This window comes from Apodemus sylvaticus, chromosome 22 (genome assembly GCF_947179515.1).
Source record: "Apodemus sylvaticus chromosome 22, mApoSyl1.1, whole genome shotgun sequence".
Classification (NCBI taxonomy): Eukaryota; Metazoa; Chordata; class Mammalia; order Rodentia; family Muridae; genus Apodemus; species Apodemus sylvaticus.
This window is the reverse complement of record NC_067493.1, coordinates 5,665,549-5,684,121: the sequence shown is the minus strand read 5'-3', so window position 1 is coordinate 5,684,121 and position 18,573 is coordinate 5,665,549. Positions and strand designations below refer to the sequence as shown.

At 37.6% G+C, this 18,573-nt stretch overlaps 1 protein-coding gene across 1 annotated transcript; it reads right to left on the bottom strand.

Moving 5' to 3' along the window:
- Positions 1-1,515: 1,515 nt before the first annotated feature.
- LOC127673228 (zinc finger protein 120-like) lies at positions 1,516-18,356 on the bottom strand (the record flags this gene model as incomplete). The annotated part of the gene is made up of 4 exons (XM_052168826.1): positions 18,252-18,356; positions 3,968-4,094; positions 3,695-3,755; positions 1,516-2,296 (listed from the first exon to the last, which is right to left on the bottom strand). Coding segments are annotated over exons 1-4 (1,074 nt in total), but the record flags the coding sequence as incomplete, so codon positions are not given.
- Positions 18,357-18,573: the final 217 nt, after the last annotated feature.

Here is an 18,573-nt window from a genome sequence, read left to right as displayed (position 1 = left end):
AGAAATCCAGGGAGTAGTAAAGACATAGTTTAAAAAGGGTGCATTCCACCAACTTGGAAATTCTAAAAGAAATAGCTAACTTCCTCAATAGATTCCACATCCCAAAATTAAACTAGAGAAAAACAACTTAAACTGACATAAACATGAAGGAAATCAGAATTCATTAAAAATATGTCCCCAATATGAGCCCACATCTATGAGTTTTAAGGTAGAGTCCTACCAGACTTTCAAAGAGGATTTAACAAGAATTCAGTGTATTCAACAATATAGAAACAAAATAAATATTAGTCAATTTATTTTCTGAACCCCTGATTACTCATATATCCAGTCAGGAAAGACTGAGCAATTAAAGAGAATTACAGACCAATTATCCCTAAAATCACAGTTTCAAAAATACTTAAAAGATAAAACAAATAAAATAAAATATAAAACACATCAAAAGATCGTCCACCATTAACAATGAGGAAGGCTTCATTCTAGAAACAGTGACGGTTCAACAAAATTGGATTAAAGTATAAGAAAAACCAAGAATTGATCATCTCATGAGGTAATGTAAAATTCTCTGACAATATTCAACACCACTTCATGATAAAATTCTCGGAGTTCTGGTGCTTACTGGGGCTGGAACACGGCTCCTTCTATTCCATTATCAGCAGCTTTCAATATTTCAAATATATCACTGCCTAATCTTGGCTTTCCTGGAACTTGCTTAGAGATCTACCTTGATCTCAAAGATCTGCATAACTCTGTCTCATGAATGGTGGGTTAAAAAGCATGTAACACCATGCCTGGAACTAAGCTTTTCTGTTTATATTTTAAATTCAGAACCCAGAATCCAAATCTATCTCTTGGCAATTTGACACATAATTGTATCTTCATGTGTCTACATCAAAACAGTATCCAGGTAATAATAATTCCTAACATGATACAGTTCTCTTTCATACAACTGCAAATCCATATGTTTAGCTGAATGTAAGCTTGTCCTAATGTAGCCATTCCTTTAATGGAATTGAATATCCTTGATCACAAGATTAAACTTCATTCAACTTCCTGATAAAGCCTTGTATTTTTAACCTTTCTTTTTTTATTTTTCCTTTCTTAGTTTCTATGTTTGTTAAAAACTTTCCAGCCAAATTCTATGCGGTGATTTTCATGACTTACTTTGTCAATACAATTAATGTAAACATCTTTACCTTAACCTCAAAGAAACTCTTCAGACAAGGGCAGCAAACTTCTTTGCAAAAACATAAAAAAAAAATCTGCAGATGGAAATAAACCCAAGCACCCATGTCTATCATATCCTACTATGATACCCTCCTAATTCCCACTTAATTCATGATCATATTCATTATGTTTCACTCCAGCACACAGAATTTGGACACTTATCCCTAGTGAAAACACTTTACCACATTGATTACATTAATAAGTTTTCTGTCCGGTGTGTGTTCTTTTATGATACTGGAGATGACTTGGTCTTGTAAAGGATTTACCACATTGATTACATTCATAAGGTTTCTCTAAAGTATGTGTTCTTTTATGATATTGGAGATGACTATGCTGTGCAAAGGCTTTACCACATTGATTACATTCATAAGGTTTCTCTCCAGTATGTGTTCTTTTATGATATTGGAGATGACTATGCTGTGCAAAGGCTTTACCACATGGGTTGCACTCATAACGTTTCTCTCCAGTATGTGTTCTTTTATGTCTTTGAAGAGCACTGAGCTGTGTAAAGGCTTTACCGCATTGATTGCATTCATAAAGTTTCTCTCCAGTATGTGTTCTTTTATGTCTTTGGAGAGCGCTGAGCTGTGTAAAGGCTTTACCACATTGATTGCATTCATAAGGTTTCTCTCCAGTATGTGTTTTTTTATGTGTTTGTAGATTACTATGACATGCAAAGGCTTTACCACATTGATTACATTCATAAGGTTTCTCTCCATTATGTGTTCTTTTATGTCTTTGGAGAGCGCTGAGCTGTGTAAAGGCTTTACCACATTGATTGCATTCATAAGGTTTCTCTCCAGTATGTGTTCTTTTATGATATTGGAGATGACTGCGCTGTGCAAAGGTTTTACCACATTGATGGCACTCATAAGGTTTCTCTCCAGTATGTGATCTTTTCTGTCTTTGTAGATAACTGTGAGCTGCAAAGGCTTTATCACATTGATTACATTCATAAGGTTTCTCTCCAGTATGTGTTCTTTTATGATATTGGAGATTACTGCATCTTGTAAAAGCTTTACCACATATATTACACTCATAGAGTTTCACTCCAGTATATCTTCTTATATGCCTGCAACGATAATTAGCACATGTGAAATCTTTACCACATTCATTACTCTGATGAATCATGTAATTAATATGAATTAAGTTTACAATTTCTCTAATGGTAAAGAAGCAGCAGATCTTAAGGTTTTAGCAATTTATATGTTCATGGTGTTCTCCCTCATCATGAGTACTTCAAGACCCCTGTGATAGTTATTACATGGCTCATATTTATAACACCCTCTTTTAATATGATGCATTTTAGCTATCTGAAGAAAGATCAACTCTGATCTGTATAACACTGATTGTATTCATATTTTCTCCTCTCGTGTGAATTACAAAACTTTTGACTATTAACCAGGACACACAGAAGAATTTTCACATTCTAAATACCCATAAAGGTTTTCTAAACTATGAGTTTTGGGATATTCCCTGTAAAACTAGAAAACCAACTAATTTCAAGTATCTTTCACATTCCTAATTTCTATCAAAGTCAGAATACTATGTATCTTCTTGTTTTAGAATAAAAAAATTTATGTTTCCTCTTTCAATATCCCTATGCTCACATTATTTTTATCCATTGTGACACACGATATACCTAATAAAAAAGAATGATAAATGAGAGTTTTACACATTGCATTCACACTGTTTGATTTTTGCTTCTCATACCATGTGCAATGTAGTCTAATATTTCTCCACAACAACATTCTTGATACTCATAAAATGGTCTCTAACCAAACTTAACCATATTATTACAAGAATATGAGTATCACCAAACTTTCTATGGACTAACTGCTTATTAGAATGTTTTGGATATAGATTTATCATTATTCATTACGCCATTTCTAAATACTTTGAGGCTATACAGATTGTCAGGTCCACAGCATAGTTCTAATGGAGCTATTTATCAAATGGATACACAAACCAGATATTGGATCTTGAGGTGCATGGTTTTGTAAGAATATTATAATCATAGCTACACCTAAAGGACTGTTATTTTATAGTCTTGCTCTTTTTTTTTCTTTTTTTTATTCGATATAATTTATTTACATTTCAAATGATTTCCCCTTTTCTAGCCCCCCACTCCCCGAAAGTCTCGTAAGCCCCCTTCTCTTCCCCTGTCCTCCCATCCACCCCTTCCCACTTCCCCGTTCTGGTATTGCTGAATACTGTTTCACTGAGTCTTTCCAGAACCAGGGGCCACTCCTCCTTTCTTCTTGTACCTCATTTGATGTGTGGATTATGTTTTGGGTATTCCAGTTTTCTAGGTTAATATCCACTTATTAGTGAGTGCATACCATGATTCACCTTTTGAGTCTGGGTTACCTCACTTAGCATGATATAATCTTGCTCTTAACTGGAGATTCCATAAGATATTAAAATTTCCTCAGAGACAATTTTGTATAAGCTTGCACATGAAAATTACCTTTCAAGTTTTCTACTACTTTGACAATGTCCTTCAAGATGATGGTCTTCCCAATTATAGCCTAAAACACAGTACAAGAAAATGAATGATACACTATTGGAAAATAGGCAAAATTAAAGATACTGTGAATTTTAACTGTACTGTGAAAGTTACAGTGAAAATTCAGTGAAACTGAATTATTCAGCTCAATTTTCATACATTTAAAATAATTGAAGGTCATCAATAACCAAGAAACATTTCTTTCCTTCTGAAAAAAAAATATAACAGTCTTACCTACAGCTTTGAGGTTCAGGTAGTTTTCCAACATCACATTTTTGTAGAGACTCTTCTGTGAAGGATCCAGCAAAATCCACTCTTCCTCCGTGAATTTCACATGAACATCATCAAAAGTCACTGCATCCTAAATATCCCATACATGTACAACACAAAGCATGATACTAACATCACCAGAAAATAAATATGTGCTTTCTCAAATATATACTCATATAATTCTCGTGTTTACTCTGCTTATTTTCTGACTCAGAATTTATAATCACTGTGTCATTTTAGAAGGAGCTTTAATTATAAGTTACACCTCTGTCATTTTTGAACACTTGAATAGGACACAGCCTTGCTAGAGAAATGCCAATTGAGAGGGACATGCAGGGGAAATAGATCCACAGTACTGAGAACACACCTGAAAAATTGTATGAACAATTACTAGCTACAAATATGATGGGCAAGCTGGGTGTATTTGCTCATGTCTTTAATCACAGAGGCACAGGCGGATGTATGTCCAACAGTTTAACACTGGCATGGCCTTTGTAATTTGTTCTAGGAGACCAATAGTTATCTTTTAAGACCCTCAATCCATACAAAAGTAAACCAAGGAAACAAAAATGATAGAGAACTCACAGTTCATTACTAAAGTTTCTACAAAGAATTATAAATTCACTGCACATCTGTATTCATTTGGCAGAAACATGAAGTGTAACAGTTTAAACTATAACATTAATAAAACTTTACTAACAGAATATATGCTTAAATTGTTATAAATGGACAGATGAAAATAATATCAATATAAATGTTTATTATTATAAGAAACATAGGGCAGGGGAGAGAGCTGAGCAATGGAAAACTCTTGCTAGTCTTCCGCATAATTGTGGTCAATTTCTCGCATACACATGGGGACCAACAACTACTCATTACTTCCAGATCAGGAGTTCTGAGGCCATCTTCTGACAACAGTAAAGATGAGACACACATGCTATTCTTACTCATGCACACAGGCAAATTATTCCTAGTTATTCAATCATTTCATAACAAACACAAGACTGAGGCAGAATTTAATATACCTGGCACACAATGACACTAAAACCTCAGATAATATTGATATCATGAACATATGCTATCCTGAGAAATAGAATATAATCTATATAGTTGTCCAAAATTCAAAACTACAGATGTGGATGTAAAACATGTTTATTTAAAAAATCCAGACAAATGGATACAACTGGATATTATCATCCTGAGTGAGGTATCTGAGACCTAAATAGACATACATGTATGTAATCATTTACAAATGAATAATAACCATAAAGTACAGGATAGCCATACTACATGTCTTGACCCTGAAGAAGATAAACAAGAAGGAAGGCTAAGGGGCTGAATCTATGGCTCAGCTGATAAGATCACTGACTGCTCTTATGAAAGTCCAGAGTTCAAATCCCAGCACCCACATGATGGTTAAGAACTACCCATAATGAGATCCGACATCCTAGTCTGGTGTGTCTGAAGACAGCTACAGTGTGCTTAAATATAATAAATAAATAAATTTTTAAAAAGAAGAAGGAAGACTAAAATAAACCTGGTTGAATCTCATTCAGAAGTAGAAATAAAACAGTCATTTGAGGCAGATGAAAGAGAGAGAACTGGAAGGACCAGTAGATAAGAAAGGGGAAGAGAGGTAAGGAACAGGTGTGGTGAGAGAAATGGAAGGGCCATAGCGTGAGGAATATTAATTGAAGTCTGCAGCTGTCAGGGGTGGAAGGGTGCAGGCAATGTTATGATATGACACAGTCCAGAAAAGGGAGGGCAACAGGAGTCAGTGGGGGTGATCATAGCTGAGATGCATAGCAGTGAGAATTGGACCCTGAAGAGGGACACATCCTAAAGCCAGGCAGGACCACCAGTGGAGAGTTTATTACACAAATTATACCAAAAACCTTCCCACCCCAAAGTTGTCCTTTCTACAAAAAAATGTAGGCACATAGATGGAGCAGAGAATGGGGGATTGGACAAATTGTACTCTGCCCAACTTGAGACCCACCCCACGGGCAAGAAACAATCCCTGACATTACTGAGGGTATACTTTGTTATACTTCCAGAGAGTAGCTTATCGTAATCGTCCTCTGACAGTATCTATCCAGGACCTGGCTGAAACAGATGCAGAAACCCACAGCCTAAAATTGGACAGAGCCTAGGGGATCTTTTGGAAGACTTGTGGAAAGGATTGAGGACCCCCAAAGGAACAGGAAGTCTATAAGAAGACCCTCAGGGTCAATTAACCTGGACACTAGGAGACTCCCAGAGACTGAATCACCAAGTTCAGAGCATGCAAAGGATGGGCTGAGTACCCCATCATATATGTAGTATGCTAGGTACTCAGTCTTCATGCTGTTTCCCAACAAATGGAGCGGGAGATGTCCCTTATGCTGTTGCCTGTCTGTCCAAATGGTTCCCCTAACTTAATTGCTTTGTCTGACTTCAGTAAGAGAGGATGTGCCGAACCATGCAGACACTTGAAATGTCATGGTTGGTGAATACTCAAGTGGACCGCCACCCTCCTTGAAGAGATAAAAGCAGTTATGGGTGAAGGTCTGTATAAGGTATAATGGAGAGATGGTAGCAACTGGAGTTTAAATTAAATAATTAAATGGACGTTAAACAAATAATTCAAAAGAAATGAACAAATACATATTAATAGAATGAAAATATGGAAATCAGCCCATTATTTTAAAATTTTATCTCACTCAATATTTCAGGTAATAAGCTAAGCAATATTTCAGGTAATAAGCTAAGTAGGAAAGATGTTTGGCCAAAATGTAACACGAATGACATCTTGACAAAGGTTACACAGATAGTAATTTGCATGGTTATATAGTTTAAAATATATATAGTTTAAAATATATGGTTTAAAATGCATGGTTAAATAGTTACAAATTGACTGATGAAAATAGTAGTAATATAAATGTTGATCATAAATAAGCAATGTAGGGTAGGAGAGAGAGCTCAGCAGTAGAAAGCTATTGCTGGTCTTTCACATAATGTTGGTCAATTTCTTGCAAACACATGGGGGCCAACAACTGCACTTATTTCAAGATCAGGAGTTCTAAGGCCATCTTCTGGCAGCAGGAAAGATTAGACACACATGATAGTCATATTAGTTCATACAGGCAAAATATTCCTGTTTATTCAAACATTTCAGAACAAGCACAAGACTGAGGTAGAATGCCATATATATAGCACTCAATGACGCTGAAACCTCAGATAATATTGATGTCATGAACATACGCCATCCTGAGATATAGAATATAACCTATATATTTGGAAAATTTTCAAAACTAAAGATGTGGACCTATAACAGCATAAAAACATATGCTTAAATTGCAGGCAAGTGGATACAACTAGATACTATCATCCTGAATGAGATATCGTAGACCTAAAAGGACATGCATGCATGTACTCATTTACAAATGAATCATAACAACATAGTACAAGATATCTACAATGCATTTCTTGGCCCTGAAGAAGATAAACAAGAAGGAAGGCTAAGGGTCTGAAAAGATGTCTCAGCTGGTAACAGCACGGACTGCTCTTTTAAAACTCTAGAGTTCAACTTCCAGCACACATGTGGTGGCTCACAACCACCAATAATGAGATCTGACACCCTCTTCTGGTGTGTCTGAAGACAGCTACAGTGTGCTTATATATAATAAATAAATAAATCTTTAAAAAGAAGAAGGAAGGCTAAAATGAGCATGGGTGAATGTCACTCATGAATGGAAATGAAAAGTCATTTGAGGCAGATGAAAGAGAGAGTACCAGAAGGACCAGTAGTTAAGAAAGAGGAAGGGGAGGTAAGGAACAGGTGTGGTGAGAGACATGGGAGGGCCATTGGGTCAGAAAAATGAATTAAATCTGCAGCTGTCAGGGGCGGAAGGGTGTAGACATCTTTAGGATGTGCCAAAGACCTCGAAAGGGGGATAGAAGGGACTCTATGGTGCTGATCATAACTGAAAGGCATAGCAGTGAGAATTGGACACTGAACAGGCCACATCCTAAGGCTAGGCAGCACCCACAGTGGAGAGTTAATTACACCAACCAAACCAAAAATTGTTCCGCACAAAATTTTTCCTGTCTACAAGAAATTCAGACAAAATTATGGAGCATAGAATGAGGGAAGACTACACCCTGCCCAACTTGATACCCAACCCGTGGGCAAGCACCAATTCCTGATATTACTGAGGATATGTGTTGTTATACTTCCAGAGAGTAGCTAAGGATAATTGTCCTCTGAGAGTCTCCACCCAGCACCTGACTTAAACAGATGTAGACAACCACAGCCTAACTTTGAACAGAGCACATGGGATATAATGGAAGAGTTTGGAAAAGGATTGAGGGTCTCCAAACAAACAGGAAGTATATTAAGAAGACACTCAGAGTCAACTAACCTGGACAATAGGAGATTCTCAGAGACTGGGCCACCATCCAAAGAGCAGACACAAGATGGACTGTGCTTACCATGTCTCGATTTCAGAGTTTCCCTAAGGTCCCCTCACATAAAACAAAGCAGAGTTCAGAGCTGGATGCAGAGAACCATTCAAGCTGCACAGCTACAGTGAACACACAGGAAGGAACCTGGAAGATCCTGCCTCTTTGTCTGACTGGCAGGTCTGCCTGGAGGCCTAGATTAGCCAGTGAGTCATCATTCCTAAAGGTTAATGTGTGCTTCCTGTCCAGAGTCATACCCTTTCCAGATCTCAGGACTGGTTTACACTCAATTAGCATTTAGTTCCACCCTCCAGGAGGAATCTCACCACACACAACCCAGGGGGAGGACTTACCATTAAGGCAGTCCACTCCTCCAATCTGTTAGCAATAATCTTGACTTTAGACATTTAGACTGGTCCTGAAATTTAGACCTTTCCTGAAATTTCCCCACAGCACTTCCCTGCTTCTTCCAGAAATCAAGGTAAACAGCTTGCATAGCCCATTGTTCAAGGTGTAGTGCAGCTACCAATCTGACTCCAGAGAGGAACAATTCCCAGGCTATTAGCATTAAAGAGGGATTTTAGGAATCAAGAATTTTGTTTATTGCCTTCATGCTGGGCTCAAGGAAATTGCAGCTCCCTTTCACCAAATGATAGGTATCAAGCAAACCTGGGGGGAAAGCCAGAAACATAAGAGAAACCCAGTTGAGCAATATTATTAGCCAGCACATCTTCATCATGGGCTACATGGAGAAAAAAACACAGTTGGATTAGTAAAGTTTCTCTAGATAAAAATATCTCAAATCATAAAGAAAATAAATATCTCTATGTATAAAGAAACGGTGGTTAATAGTATGTTCCAATAATAGCTATCAGCAATGGGAAGTCAGAAAAATTAAGGACAAGTTGATTTCATGATGCAGGATATTACAAAAGATTATCAGTATATACTAGAATTTTCAATAAATAAGTACATACATAATGCCAGTATCAAAAACAAACAAACAAAAAACAAAGCAATACAGAACAAAACAAAATAAAAAAAGAAATCAACTATTTGTGTTAAAAAAATATAGGGTCAGAACCAAAAAATAAAAAATAAAACAACAACAACAAAACAAAACAAAGCAAAAAACCAAAACACTGCGTTCAATATACTTTATATATGTAGGTTGCCAAGAGAATCTATACCCTAGATCAAAGGTGGATCTAAACATCTCCAAAGATCAATATTAAGAAAGGGTTTCTTACTCCAAAAGGTATAATTAAGAAATATCTCATCAGTAAGGATGGCTCGCATAAGGGTTACATCATTAAAGGATTATAGTTAGGGCTAGGATAAGGTTTATAGGGTTAGTGTGGTTAGGAAATTAAGGGGTTAAGATAGGGTTAGAACTTTAGGGTAAGTCCCAGGGTAAGGGTCAGTGTTAGCATTAAGGTGGCCACCATTGTTCTTGATGGTCTCACTGTGTCAATAGTATGCATATTACACAAAGAAGAAATATCAGGGTTAGGGTTTGGCTCAGGGTTAGAGCAAAGGATTATTTGTGCTTTGTGAAATCAACTTCTATCTTTTCTCTCATCTGCCTTCCTAGTCCTCATTTTCATAATTCAGTATCTCTTTGCCTGCCCCAAGGAAAGTGGAAAGTAGGTTATCAAAGAATCTGGGATTTTCTGATGGGAAATGTCTTTATTACCATGGGGCCCAGGTCACAAAGCACAGAAAACCAGTATTGCTTTGGTTGCTCTAAATTTCACTTAGGGATCCTCCCTCATAAGATGGTAGCAATCATGAAAATTGGTGTTCATTTTTGTTAATGCTATCATAAATATTACATGGGCCATGCATCTTTACCACAGATTTAGTTAATATAACCACATGGTACAAGACAAAATGGTGGCCAACATGATTCCTGATAGTACAACTGAGTCAATAGGACCCCTATTACACAAAGTAGACATATCAGGCATACAAATGATTCATTTTATAACTTACTATTTTGTTTTGTTCTTATTCTTATAAAAACTACCTTACATGTTTAATAGTTTCTCAAAAAAGCCTAAAAGTTTTTGCCATATACTTCCAAAGCAAGCATACTAAGAAAGGAAGCAAAGAGATTGATAGTCACAAAACCCAACAGACAATCAAAGGATAAGTTGCCAAGAGCCAGACAGACTGCTACCAGCACAGAACATTTATGCTGTCCTGTGCTGTGTCTCACAGTTAGTTATTTCTGCAGCTTATTTTTTTCTGATATAAAATGCCCATCAGTTTTCTGTTGGTCTTTACATGTCTGGTATAATTCCTGCCCAAACTAAAAATATATTTACTAAGGATATCTATGTGCAGTTTTAACTTGATAATGAAAGATGTGAAAAAGGAATCCCAGACAAGAAATATACTCCAATTTAGTTGTTATTAAAATTTGCCCTTAATTACTTATATATAGAATATACACATGGTTTCTTATTCATATCATTTACATAATAGTGAATTTATTAGAAGTAAAGAAAACTGGTTAACTTAGTCTAAATTTATTTTATTCAAAATAAATAAAACAAAAATTAATATGAAAATTTAAAAATATATTTAATCACTATATCCACACAGGGAACATGAATGTAAAATGACAACATGGGTCTGAATCTTTCTTTGAAATATGTAACATGATAATATATGTTTAAATATTAATGTCTATTTATAAGAACATGATATATGTAATCATATAATTATGGTCAAAGTTATATCTCAGAAAGAAAGAAAAAAGAAATAACTAAAAAAAGAGAGAGAAGTAAAGAAAGAAAGGAAGGAAGGATTGAAGGAAAAAAGGAGGAAAGAAAGAAATTTATTGAGTCTATGAACATTATTATCTCCCCCCAAAGGAATATGGACAGGCTCCTCCTACAAAAGCTTCCACAAGCTTCATTAAGAACATCAGACAGGACAGTCAAGCATTCAAAGATATCATCCTATCTAAAAGCTTTTGTTTTAATCAATTGCATTCTGACCCTGGTCACTCTAGGCTCATGTTCATCCTGTGACGAAAATGCATTCAATCTACACTGATCCCAATAGTCTGTAGGAGATTCTACACTGTTTAAATTTCTAAAGTGTCTATGACAGTCAAGGAAATATCTTGAAGCCACATTATGTAAAATCACAAAGCAAGTTCTATCTTTCCACCATACAACTGCACAGAATAACCCACCCCATGCCAACAGATAGGAATGTGCACATAGGGAGAGAAGATTGGACCAGGGCAAGATACACAACAGGACAAAACCAAATCCTATAGCTTTGTTTCAAACACATTGGACTTCACTTTTAAAGGCTTGGATGTCACTATGACTGTAAGTTCCCATCTATCTCTCAGTTGGGTACTTCCTCTCCCTGTATGCATCTTTCCCTGGCAGATTAATCAATGCTTTAGGTCTCTCACACCTTGTGGTCACAAAGTGCAATGCAAGCACCCTCTGCACAACTTTAATGCAATGAACTCTCACAGAGTCTTCCGTGGAGCTCTTACTCTGCCAAAAGATGGCTGGAACTGTCCCAAACTGAAACCATAGAGGAAGAATTCATGACCTTGATAGTTCATCTTTCAGTTCCCAGAGGCAGCACAATATGGATGGTCCTGCCAAGTTTGCCTTCTAAGTTGATGGACCCTGCCACACTTGGACAGCATTTGAAGCAGGTTTTATTTAAGCTCCCTTCCTTGGACTAGGAAATGCTTTCCCTACTCCTTCCATTAATATTAGAACAAAGCAGGAGAAACTATTACTCTTAGGATACCTCCTTAGGCATATACCCACAAGGACATGTGTTCCACTAAGTTAATATCTGTTTAATTTATTACAGCAAGAACCTTGAAAAAGTCCAGATGTGCCTCAAGTGAAATATGAATATAGAAATATGCTTCATTTAAAAATAGTATACTCTTCAGCTATTAAAAACAAGGACATCATAAATTTTTCAGGCAAATGCATGCAACTAGAAATGATCATCCTGAGTGAGGAAACGCAGAACCAAAGGGACATGCATGTATGTTCTAACTTACAAGTGAATAATAACCATAAAGTACAGGATATCTACACTACATTTCATAGAACCAGAGAAGCTAAACAAGAAGGAATGCCCAAGTGAGAATGATTGCATCTCACTCAAAAGGGGGAATAAAAGGGATAGGAAGAAAATGAAAGAGAGAGAACTGGATTAGAGAGTTGATAGCAAAAGGGGAAAGAGTCAAGAGACAAGAGACGTGTGTGGTGAGAGATAAGAGAGGTCCATAGGGACAAGTAAATGAATTGAAATAAAAAGCTGCTGGTGGGGAAAGGTTGAAGCCATCTTTAGGATGTCCTAGAGACCAAAAATTGGAGAGAAATAAGAAGTCTATGGGGGTCATCTTAGCTAAGATTCATAGCAGCAGATCTGGAAATTGAAAAGGCCAGATCATACAACCAGGCAGGACCACCAGAGGAGATCTAAGGGCAGCAATCAAACAAAAAACATTTCCATCTAAAATTTGCCCTGATTACAAGAAATGCAGGCACAAAGATGGAGCAGAGAATGAGGGAATGGCCAAACTATATCCTGCTTAAATTAAGACCCATCCCATGGGCAAGCAACAATCCCTGACATTACTGAGGATATACGTTGTTATACTTCCAGAGAGTAGCTTAGCATAATTGTCCTCTGATAGTGTCCATCCAGCACCTGAATGGAACAGATGCAGAGACCCACAGAAAACCACTACTCCTTTAGTTTTTCTAAGTTTCATCTGGGGATCCTCATAAGATGTACAAAATCATGGGACTTGGTGCCCCTCTTTGGTAATATCATAAGTATTGCATGGGCCATTTGTCTTCACCACATCTTTAGTAAATATAACCAAATGGTACAAGACAAAATGGTCTCCATCATTATTCTTGCTGGTGTCACTGAGTCAATAGGAACCCAATTACACAAAATACCACAACTATGAGCTATTCATTTTATATTTTAATGTTTTGTTCTGTTCTTATTCTGATAGCTTCTACCTTATTCACTCAATGGTTTCTCTAAAGAACCTAAAAGTTTATCCATACCACTTCCAAACTAGCATACTGAAAAAGGAAGTGATGACTCTGATATTCACAAAATCAAGCAGATAATCAAGGGACAAGTTGCCAAGACCGACTGTGCTACTCTGTGTTGGGACTCACTGTCAGTTATTTATGCAGCAAAATCCCCTCAGTGATAAAATGGCCTTCAGTACTCTTCTGCTCTAGATATGTATGGTTTACTTTCTGTCCAAATTAAAAATATGCTTACTAAAGAAAATTATGGAAAAAAATCTTACACAAGCAATAAACATAAATTCGTGGCTTAGTGAAATTTGTCTTTTATTACCTATGTATAGAATATCCACATGGGATCATGGTTTATTCTTCACATCTTTTTCTTAATACCAAATAGATTACAAGTAAAGTAAACTGGTTAACTTAGACTAAGTTATTTTTAGTCAGAATAAATAAAACTTAAAAATTAATATGAATAGACAAATGTATATTTAATCAATAAATCCCCACAGTTAAAATAAATATGAAATGACATTATGTCTCTGAATCTTTATTTGTAATGGGTAACATGACGATATATATTTAAATTGTAATGTCTACTTTTAAGTACCTGATATATGTAAACATACAGATCTGCTCACAATGGTATCTCTATGAACCCTATCCCAATTCTAATACACAACATGGTCACTATCCCTTAGGGTTCTAAATTAGTTTTAAAGATTTTTGCTTTCCTAGAGCAGGATTTGTTTTTTATAATGGATAGTGTCTTCACTCAGTGTAATAATGATACATGAGTGCTTTTGAAAATGAAATATACATGTGTAAATATTTATATAGACAAAAACACTTTAATAATTTAAACAATATTTATTTCCCAAAATGCCTCATTAAAAACCAATAAATATACTAAGATAGAAAGATCAGCACAGGGCTTCTGACTTATTGTCTAAATTAAACAACAACCATTTTCATATCTTCAACTCCCTTGAATTAATATAATCACAAAAGGCCTTTTTAAATGTTATTAAACCTCTGTGAAATGAGAGGACATGGGTGGCCAGTATTTCTATAATTTGTAGGGGGAATTAGTAATTAGGTCATGTGAATTTGTCTAAAGACATACTGAGTAAATTGTTTTTGATGTATAGAATGTACTTTAGGGCTGGAGAGAAGGCTCAGCATTTAAGAGCACTGACTGCTCTTTGAGAGGTTCTGAGTTCAATTCCCAGCAACCACAAGGTGGATCACTACAATATGTCACAGGATCATATGCCCTCTTCTTCTGTGTCTGAAGACAGGGATATTATGCTCACATACATGAAATAAATAAATAAATCTTTTTTTAAAGAAATGCTTTGTCAATTTTCTTTAGGGAAAAACAATAATTTTACCTTTTATCCTTTGATAAACTATGATAATTTTAAAACGTGGTATCATTGAATCTTAGAAATGGGGAATAAGGCCGGGCGGTGGTGGCACACGCCTGTAATCCCAGCACTCTGGGAGGCAGAGGCAGGTAGATTTCTGAGTTCAAGGCATGCCTGGTCTACAGAGTGAGTTTCAGGACAGCCAGGGCTATACAGAGAAACCCTGTCTCGAAAAAACCAAATTAAAAAAAAAAAATAAAAGGAAATGGGGAATAAAAATATTTTATTCCCCACTCCTGAATTAATATTCTGACAATAAATTGTGGATTTATTTGTTAAAACTATTTTAACTTTTCCTGTTAACATTTAACAGTCTTAAAAAAGAAGTATTTATATAGAGAGACTTCTATGTCTTCTACTCTGATCCTATAGAGTTAGAGTTCAAGGTCATCATTTTATCTTCTTAAAAAGCTTTCTGAAAGCAAATTTTCCAGAAAGAAAAAGAGCCAGGCCTACTGAGTATCATTGGCAATCTTATTTTTCTTCCCAATCATTGGACAGAAACAATAATTAAAGCCACCTTTTTGTGGTAAATATTATTATTTATTTATTTTTTTACCACAATTGAATGATAAGTATTCCAAGTAAAAGACACAAAAGACTTAGTATTTATAATAAGATTTAAAGCACTAGAGTTGGACGGACTATTTTGTATAGCTCCTGTTAATAATTGTGAGATATCACTTGTCTGCAATGGAGGAGCTAGAGAAAGGACCCACGGAGCTGAAGGGCTTTGCAGTGCACAGAAGGAACAGCAATGAGTCACCCAGTACTCCCAGAGCTCCTAGGTACAAAAGCATCAACCAAAGAGTACACATGGAATCACTCATGGCTACAGACGCATAGGCAGCAGAGGATGGTATTGTTAGTCACCAAAGGGAGGAGAGGCTCTCGGCCCTGGAAAAACTTGATACCATAGTGTAGAGGAATAACAGAAAAGAGGAGCAGTTTAGGAGCAGTTCATTGAGGAGGGAAGATGGCTTAATGGATTTTTGGGGTAGGGGGAACCAGGAGAGGGGACCAAATTTGAAATGTAAATAAAGAATATATTTTAAAAAATGAATAGAAAAAATTGGATACAATGGTCAAAAATAAATCTGGATTATAAAACTTTACTGGGACTAAACAACAAAGCGTTCTGTAGGATATGAGAATGCAAAGTTACAAACAAATGGAGAAAGGAAGAAGAAGAGGAAGAAGAAGGTGGAGAAGAAGGGGAAGAAGAAAAGGAAGAAGGAGGAGGAGCAGGAGAAGAAGAAGAAGAAGAAGAGAAGGAGGAGGAGGAGGAGGAGGACAAGGAGCAGGAGGAGGAAGAGGAAAAGGAGGAAAAGGAGGAGGAGGAGGAGGAAGAGGAGAAGGAGGAGGAGGATAAAGTCTGGAAAATATTTCCAATAAAATCATAAATGAAAATTTTGCTAAACTAAAGAAGGTATCTGATAATGTACAAGAACCATCAAAAATACTAAACAGACTGAGAAAAAGTCCCTTTGCCACATAATAATCAAAACTCTAAACATATAAGATAAGGAAATATTTAAAAAAAACTGCAGCAGAAAAATTTAACAAACTAAACAAAACAAAAATTAGAAATGTATGAAATCACAACTATTAGCTTCATATTCATCTTATTTTTATGGAATTAATTTATTACATACACAATGTTCTCCCTGCATGTCATCCTGCAGGCCAGAAGAGGGCACCAGATCCCATTACATATGGTTGTAAGCCACCATGTGGTTGCTAAGAATTGAACTCATGAACTGTGCATGAACAGTCACGGCTCTTAACCTCTGAGCCATCTCTCCAGGTCTAATCCTGCTTTCTTATTGTAAATTATAAAAGACAAAAAGATGCTGCATAGTCTTAGAAGCCACCCATGCTTCTACAAGAAAGCAACTGGTCCAGATGTTTTGGACAGAATTACAATCAGCCATGATACTGAAGTTATTCAGAGATCATGGCCTGAACTATCAAGTAAGAAGCAACCACTAGAAACCTCACAGGAAGTCACATCTGGATGATTATTCCAATCCATCCCCATAGAGGACACACTGCTCAACCACATGTTCCTCCCCATTGTGGGCAGTGATCCTGTACTCACCATGTCTTGATTTCAGAGCTTCCCTGAGGTCCCCTCACAGCACACAACAGCAGAGCTCAGAGCAGGACACGGAGAACCATTCAAGCTGCACAGTCACAGGGAAAACGCCGAATCAGCATAAATGTCTAGAAAACATTTCCAAATAAAACCATAAATGAAAACTTTCTTAAACTAATGGAGGTGCCTGTTAATGTAAAAGAAGCATCCAAAATATCAAACAGATTGTAGAAAAGTGTCTTTCCTGCACAGTAATCATAACAGCAATCATCAAAGGAAAACAATATAAATAACTACTACTTAAATAACTAACAAAACTAAAGAAAAAAAAATAGCCTGGGACCTAGCCCCACCCATCCCACAGCCTTTGACACCAGCCAGCTCCAACCTGATTATTTATATTCCTTGGGAAAGCACCAGCCCAGACCTCTGTAAACTCTACCAGGTCTTTGTCATGTCTCAGCCCAGCCTGTGTCATTAAGGAACAGGATGCAGTTTATTGGCCTGTGAATTCCCTTCCTGTCTCACCAGCTCACAGGCAGAAGCGAGGGCCGGTCACACAGCCCAGAGATCCATGGCGGCCAGGCTTGGCTTCTGTTCCCACAGGAGGGTCCTGCTAGTAGGCCACTGTGCCTGCCTGGAGGAGCACAGTGAGGGTTTTCACTCCGCCCCACTGCAAACTTTCCAGAGCAGGAAGCCTGCACCTTGCCCGGCCACTGTCCCTGCCTGGAGGAGCACAGAGAGAGTTTGCACTCTGCCCTGCTGCAAACTTTCCAGAGTGGGAAGCCAGCGCCTTGCCCGGCCATTGTCCCTGACTGGAGGAGCACAGAGAGGGTTTGCACTCCGCCCCGCTGCAAACTTTCCAGAGCGGGAAGCTCACATCTTGCCAGGCCTCTCCAAACTCACAGACTACGTCTGTGGAGACGACAGGAGGATAGCCCAGAGTTACTCCAGAGCTCACAGACACCCACAGGATGGAGCACTGTCTTCATCCAGATGCACATGAGAATGCGGTCCCGTTCCATAATTCCAGGCCGTGCTGCTCAGAGCCCGGGAAGCTCAGCAATTGCAGCATTCGCTAAATGTGCACACTCACCTCCTTCCGGCCTCTGCCAGACCTCTAACCAACATGCACATTCAAACTCCCAGCCCACTTTCATTCATAAAAATTAAAGACAGGAAATGACATCATTCCAGGAGGCTGGATGCAGGGCGGGCACTGTGGTGATGTCAGGGGGCGTGTCCAGCGGTTGCCGAGTGATGGACAGGGACGCCAACATGGCGCCCGCCAGGGGCTGAGATGCACAGTCACGGGGAGGGGGCATGGCTCCGGGGACTTCAGGGGGTGCGGCCAGCGGTTGCTGGGTGACAGTCAGGGAATCCAACATGGCTCCCGCCCAGGGCTGAAATAGATGGGCGAGGGGCAGGGTTGGTGTGATGTCAGGCGGAGGGCCAGCCGTCTCTGAGTGACTGACTGTGATGCCAATGTGACATTTTCACTGAATTTGAAGAAATATATAAATATGTGTATTAAAATTGAAG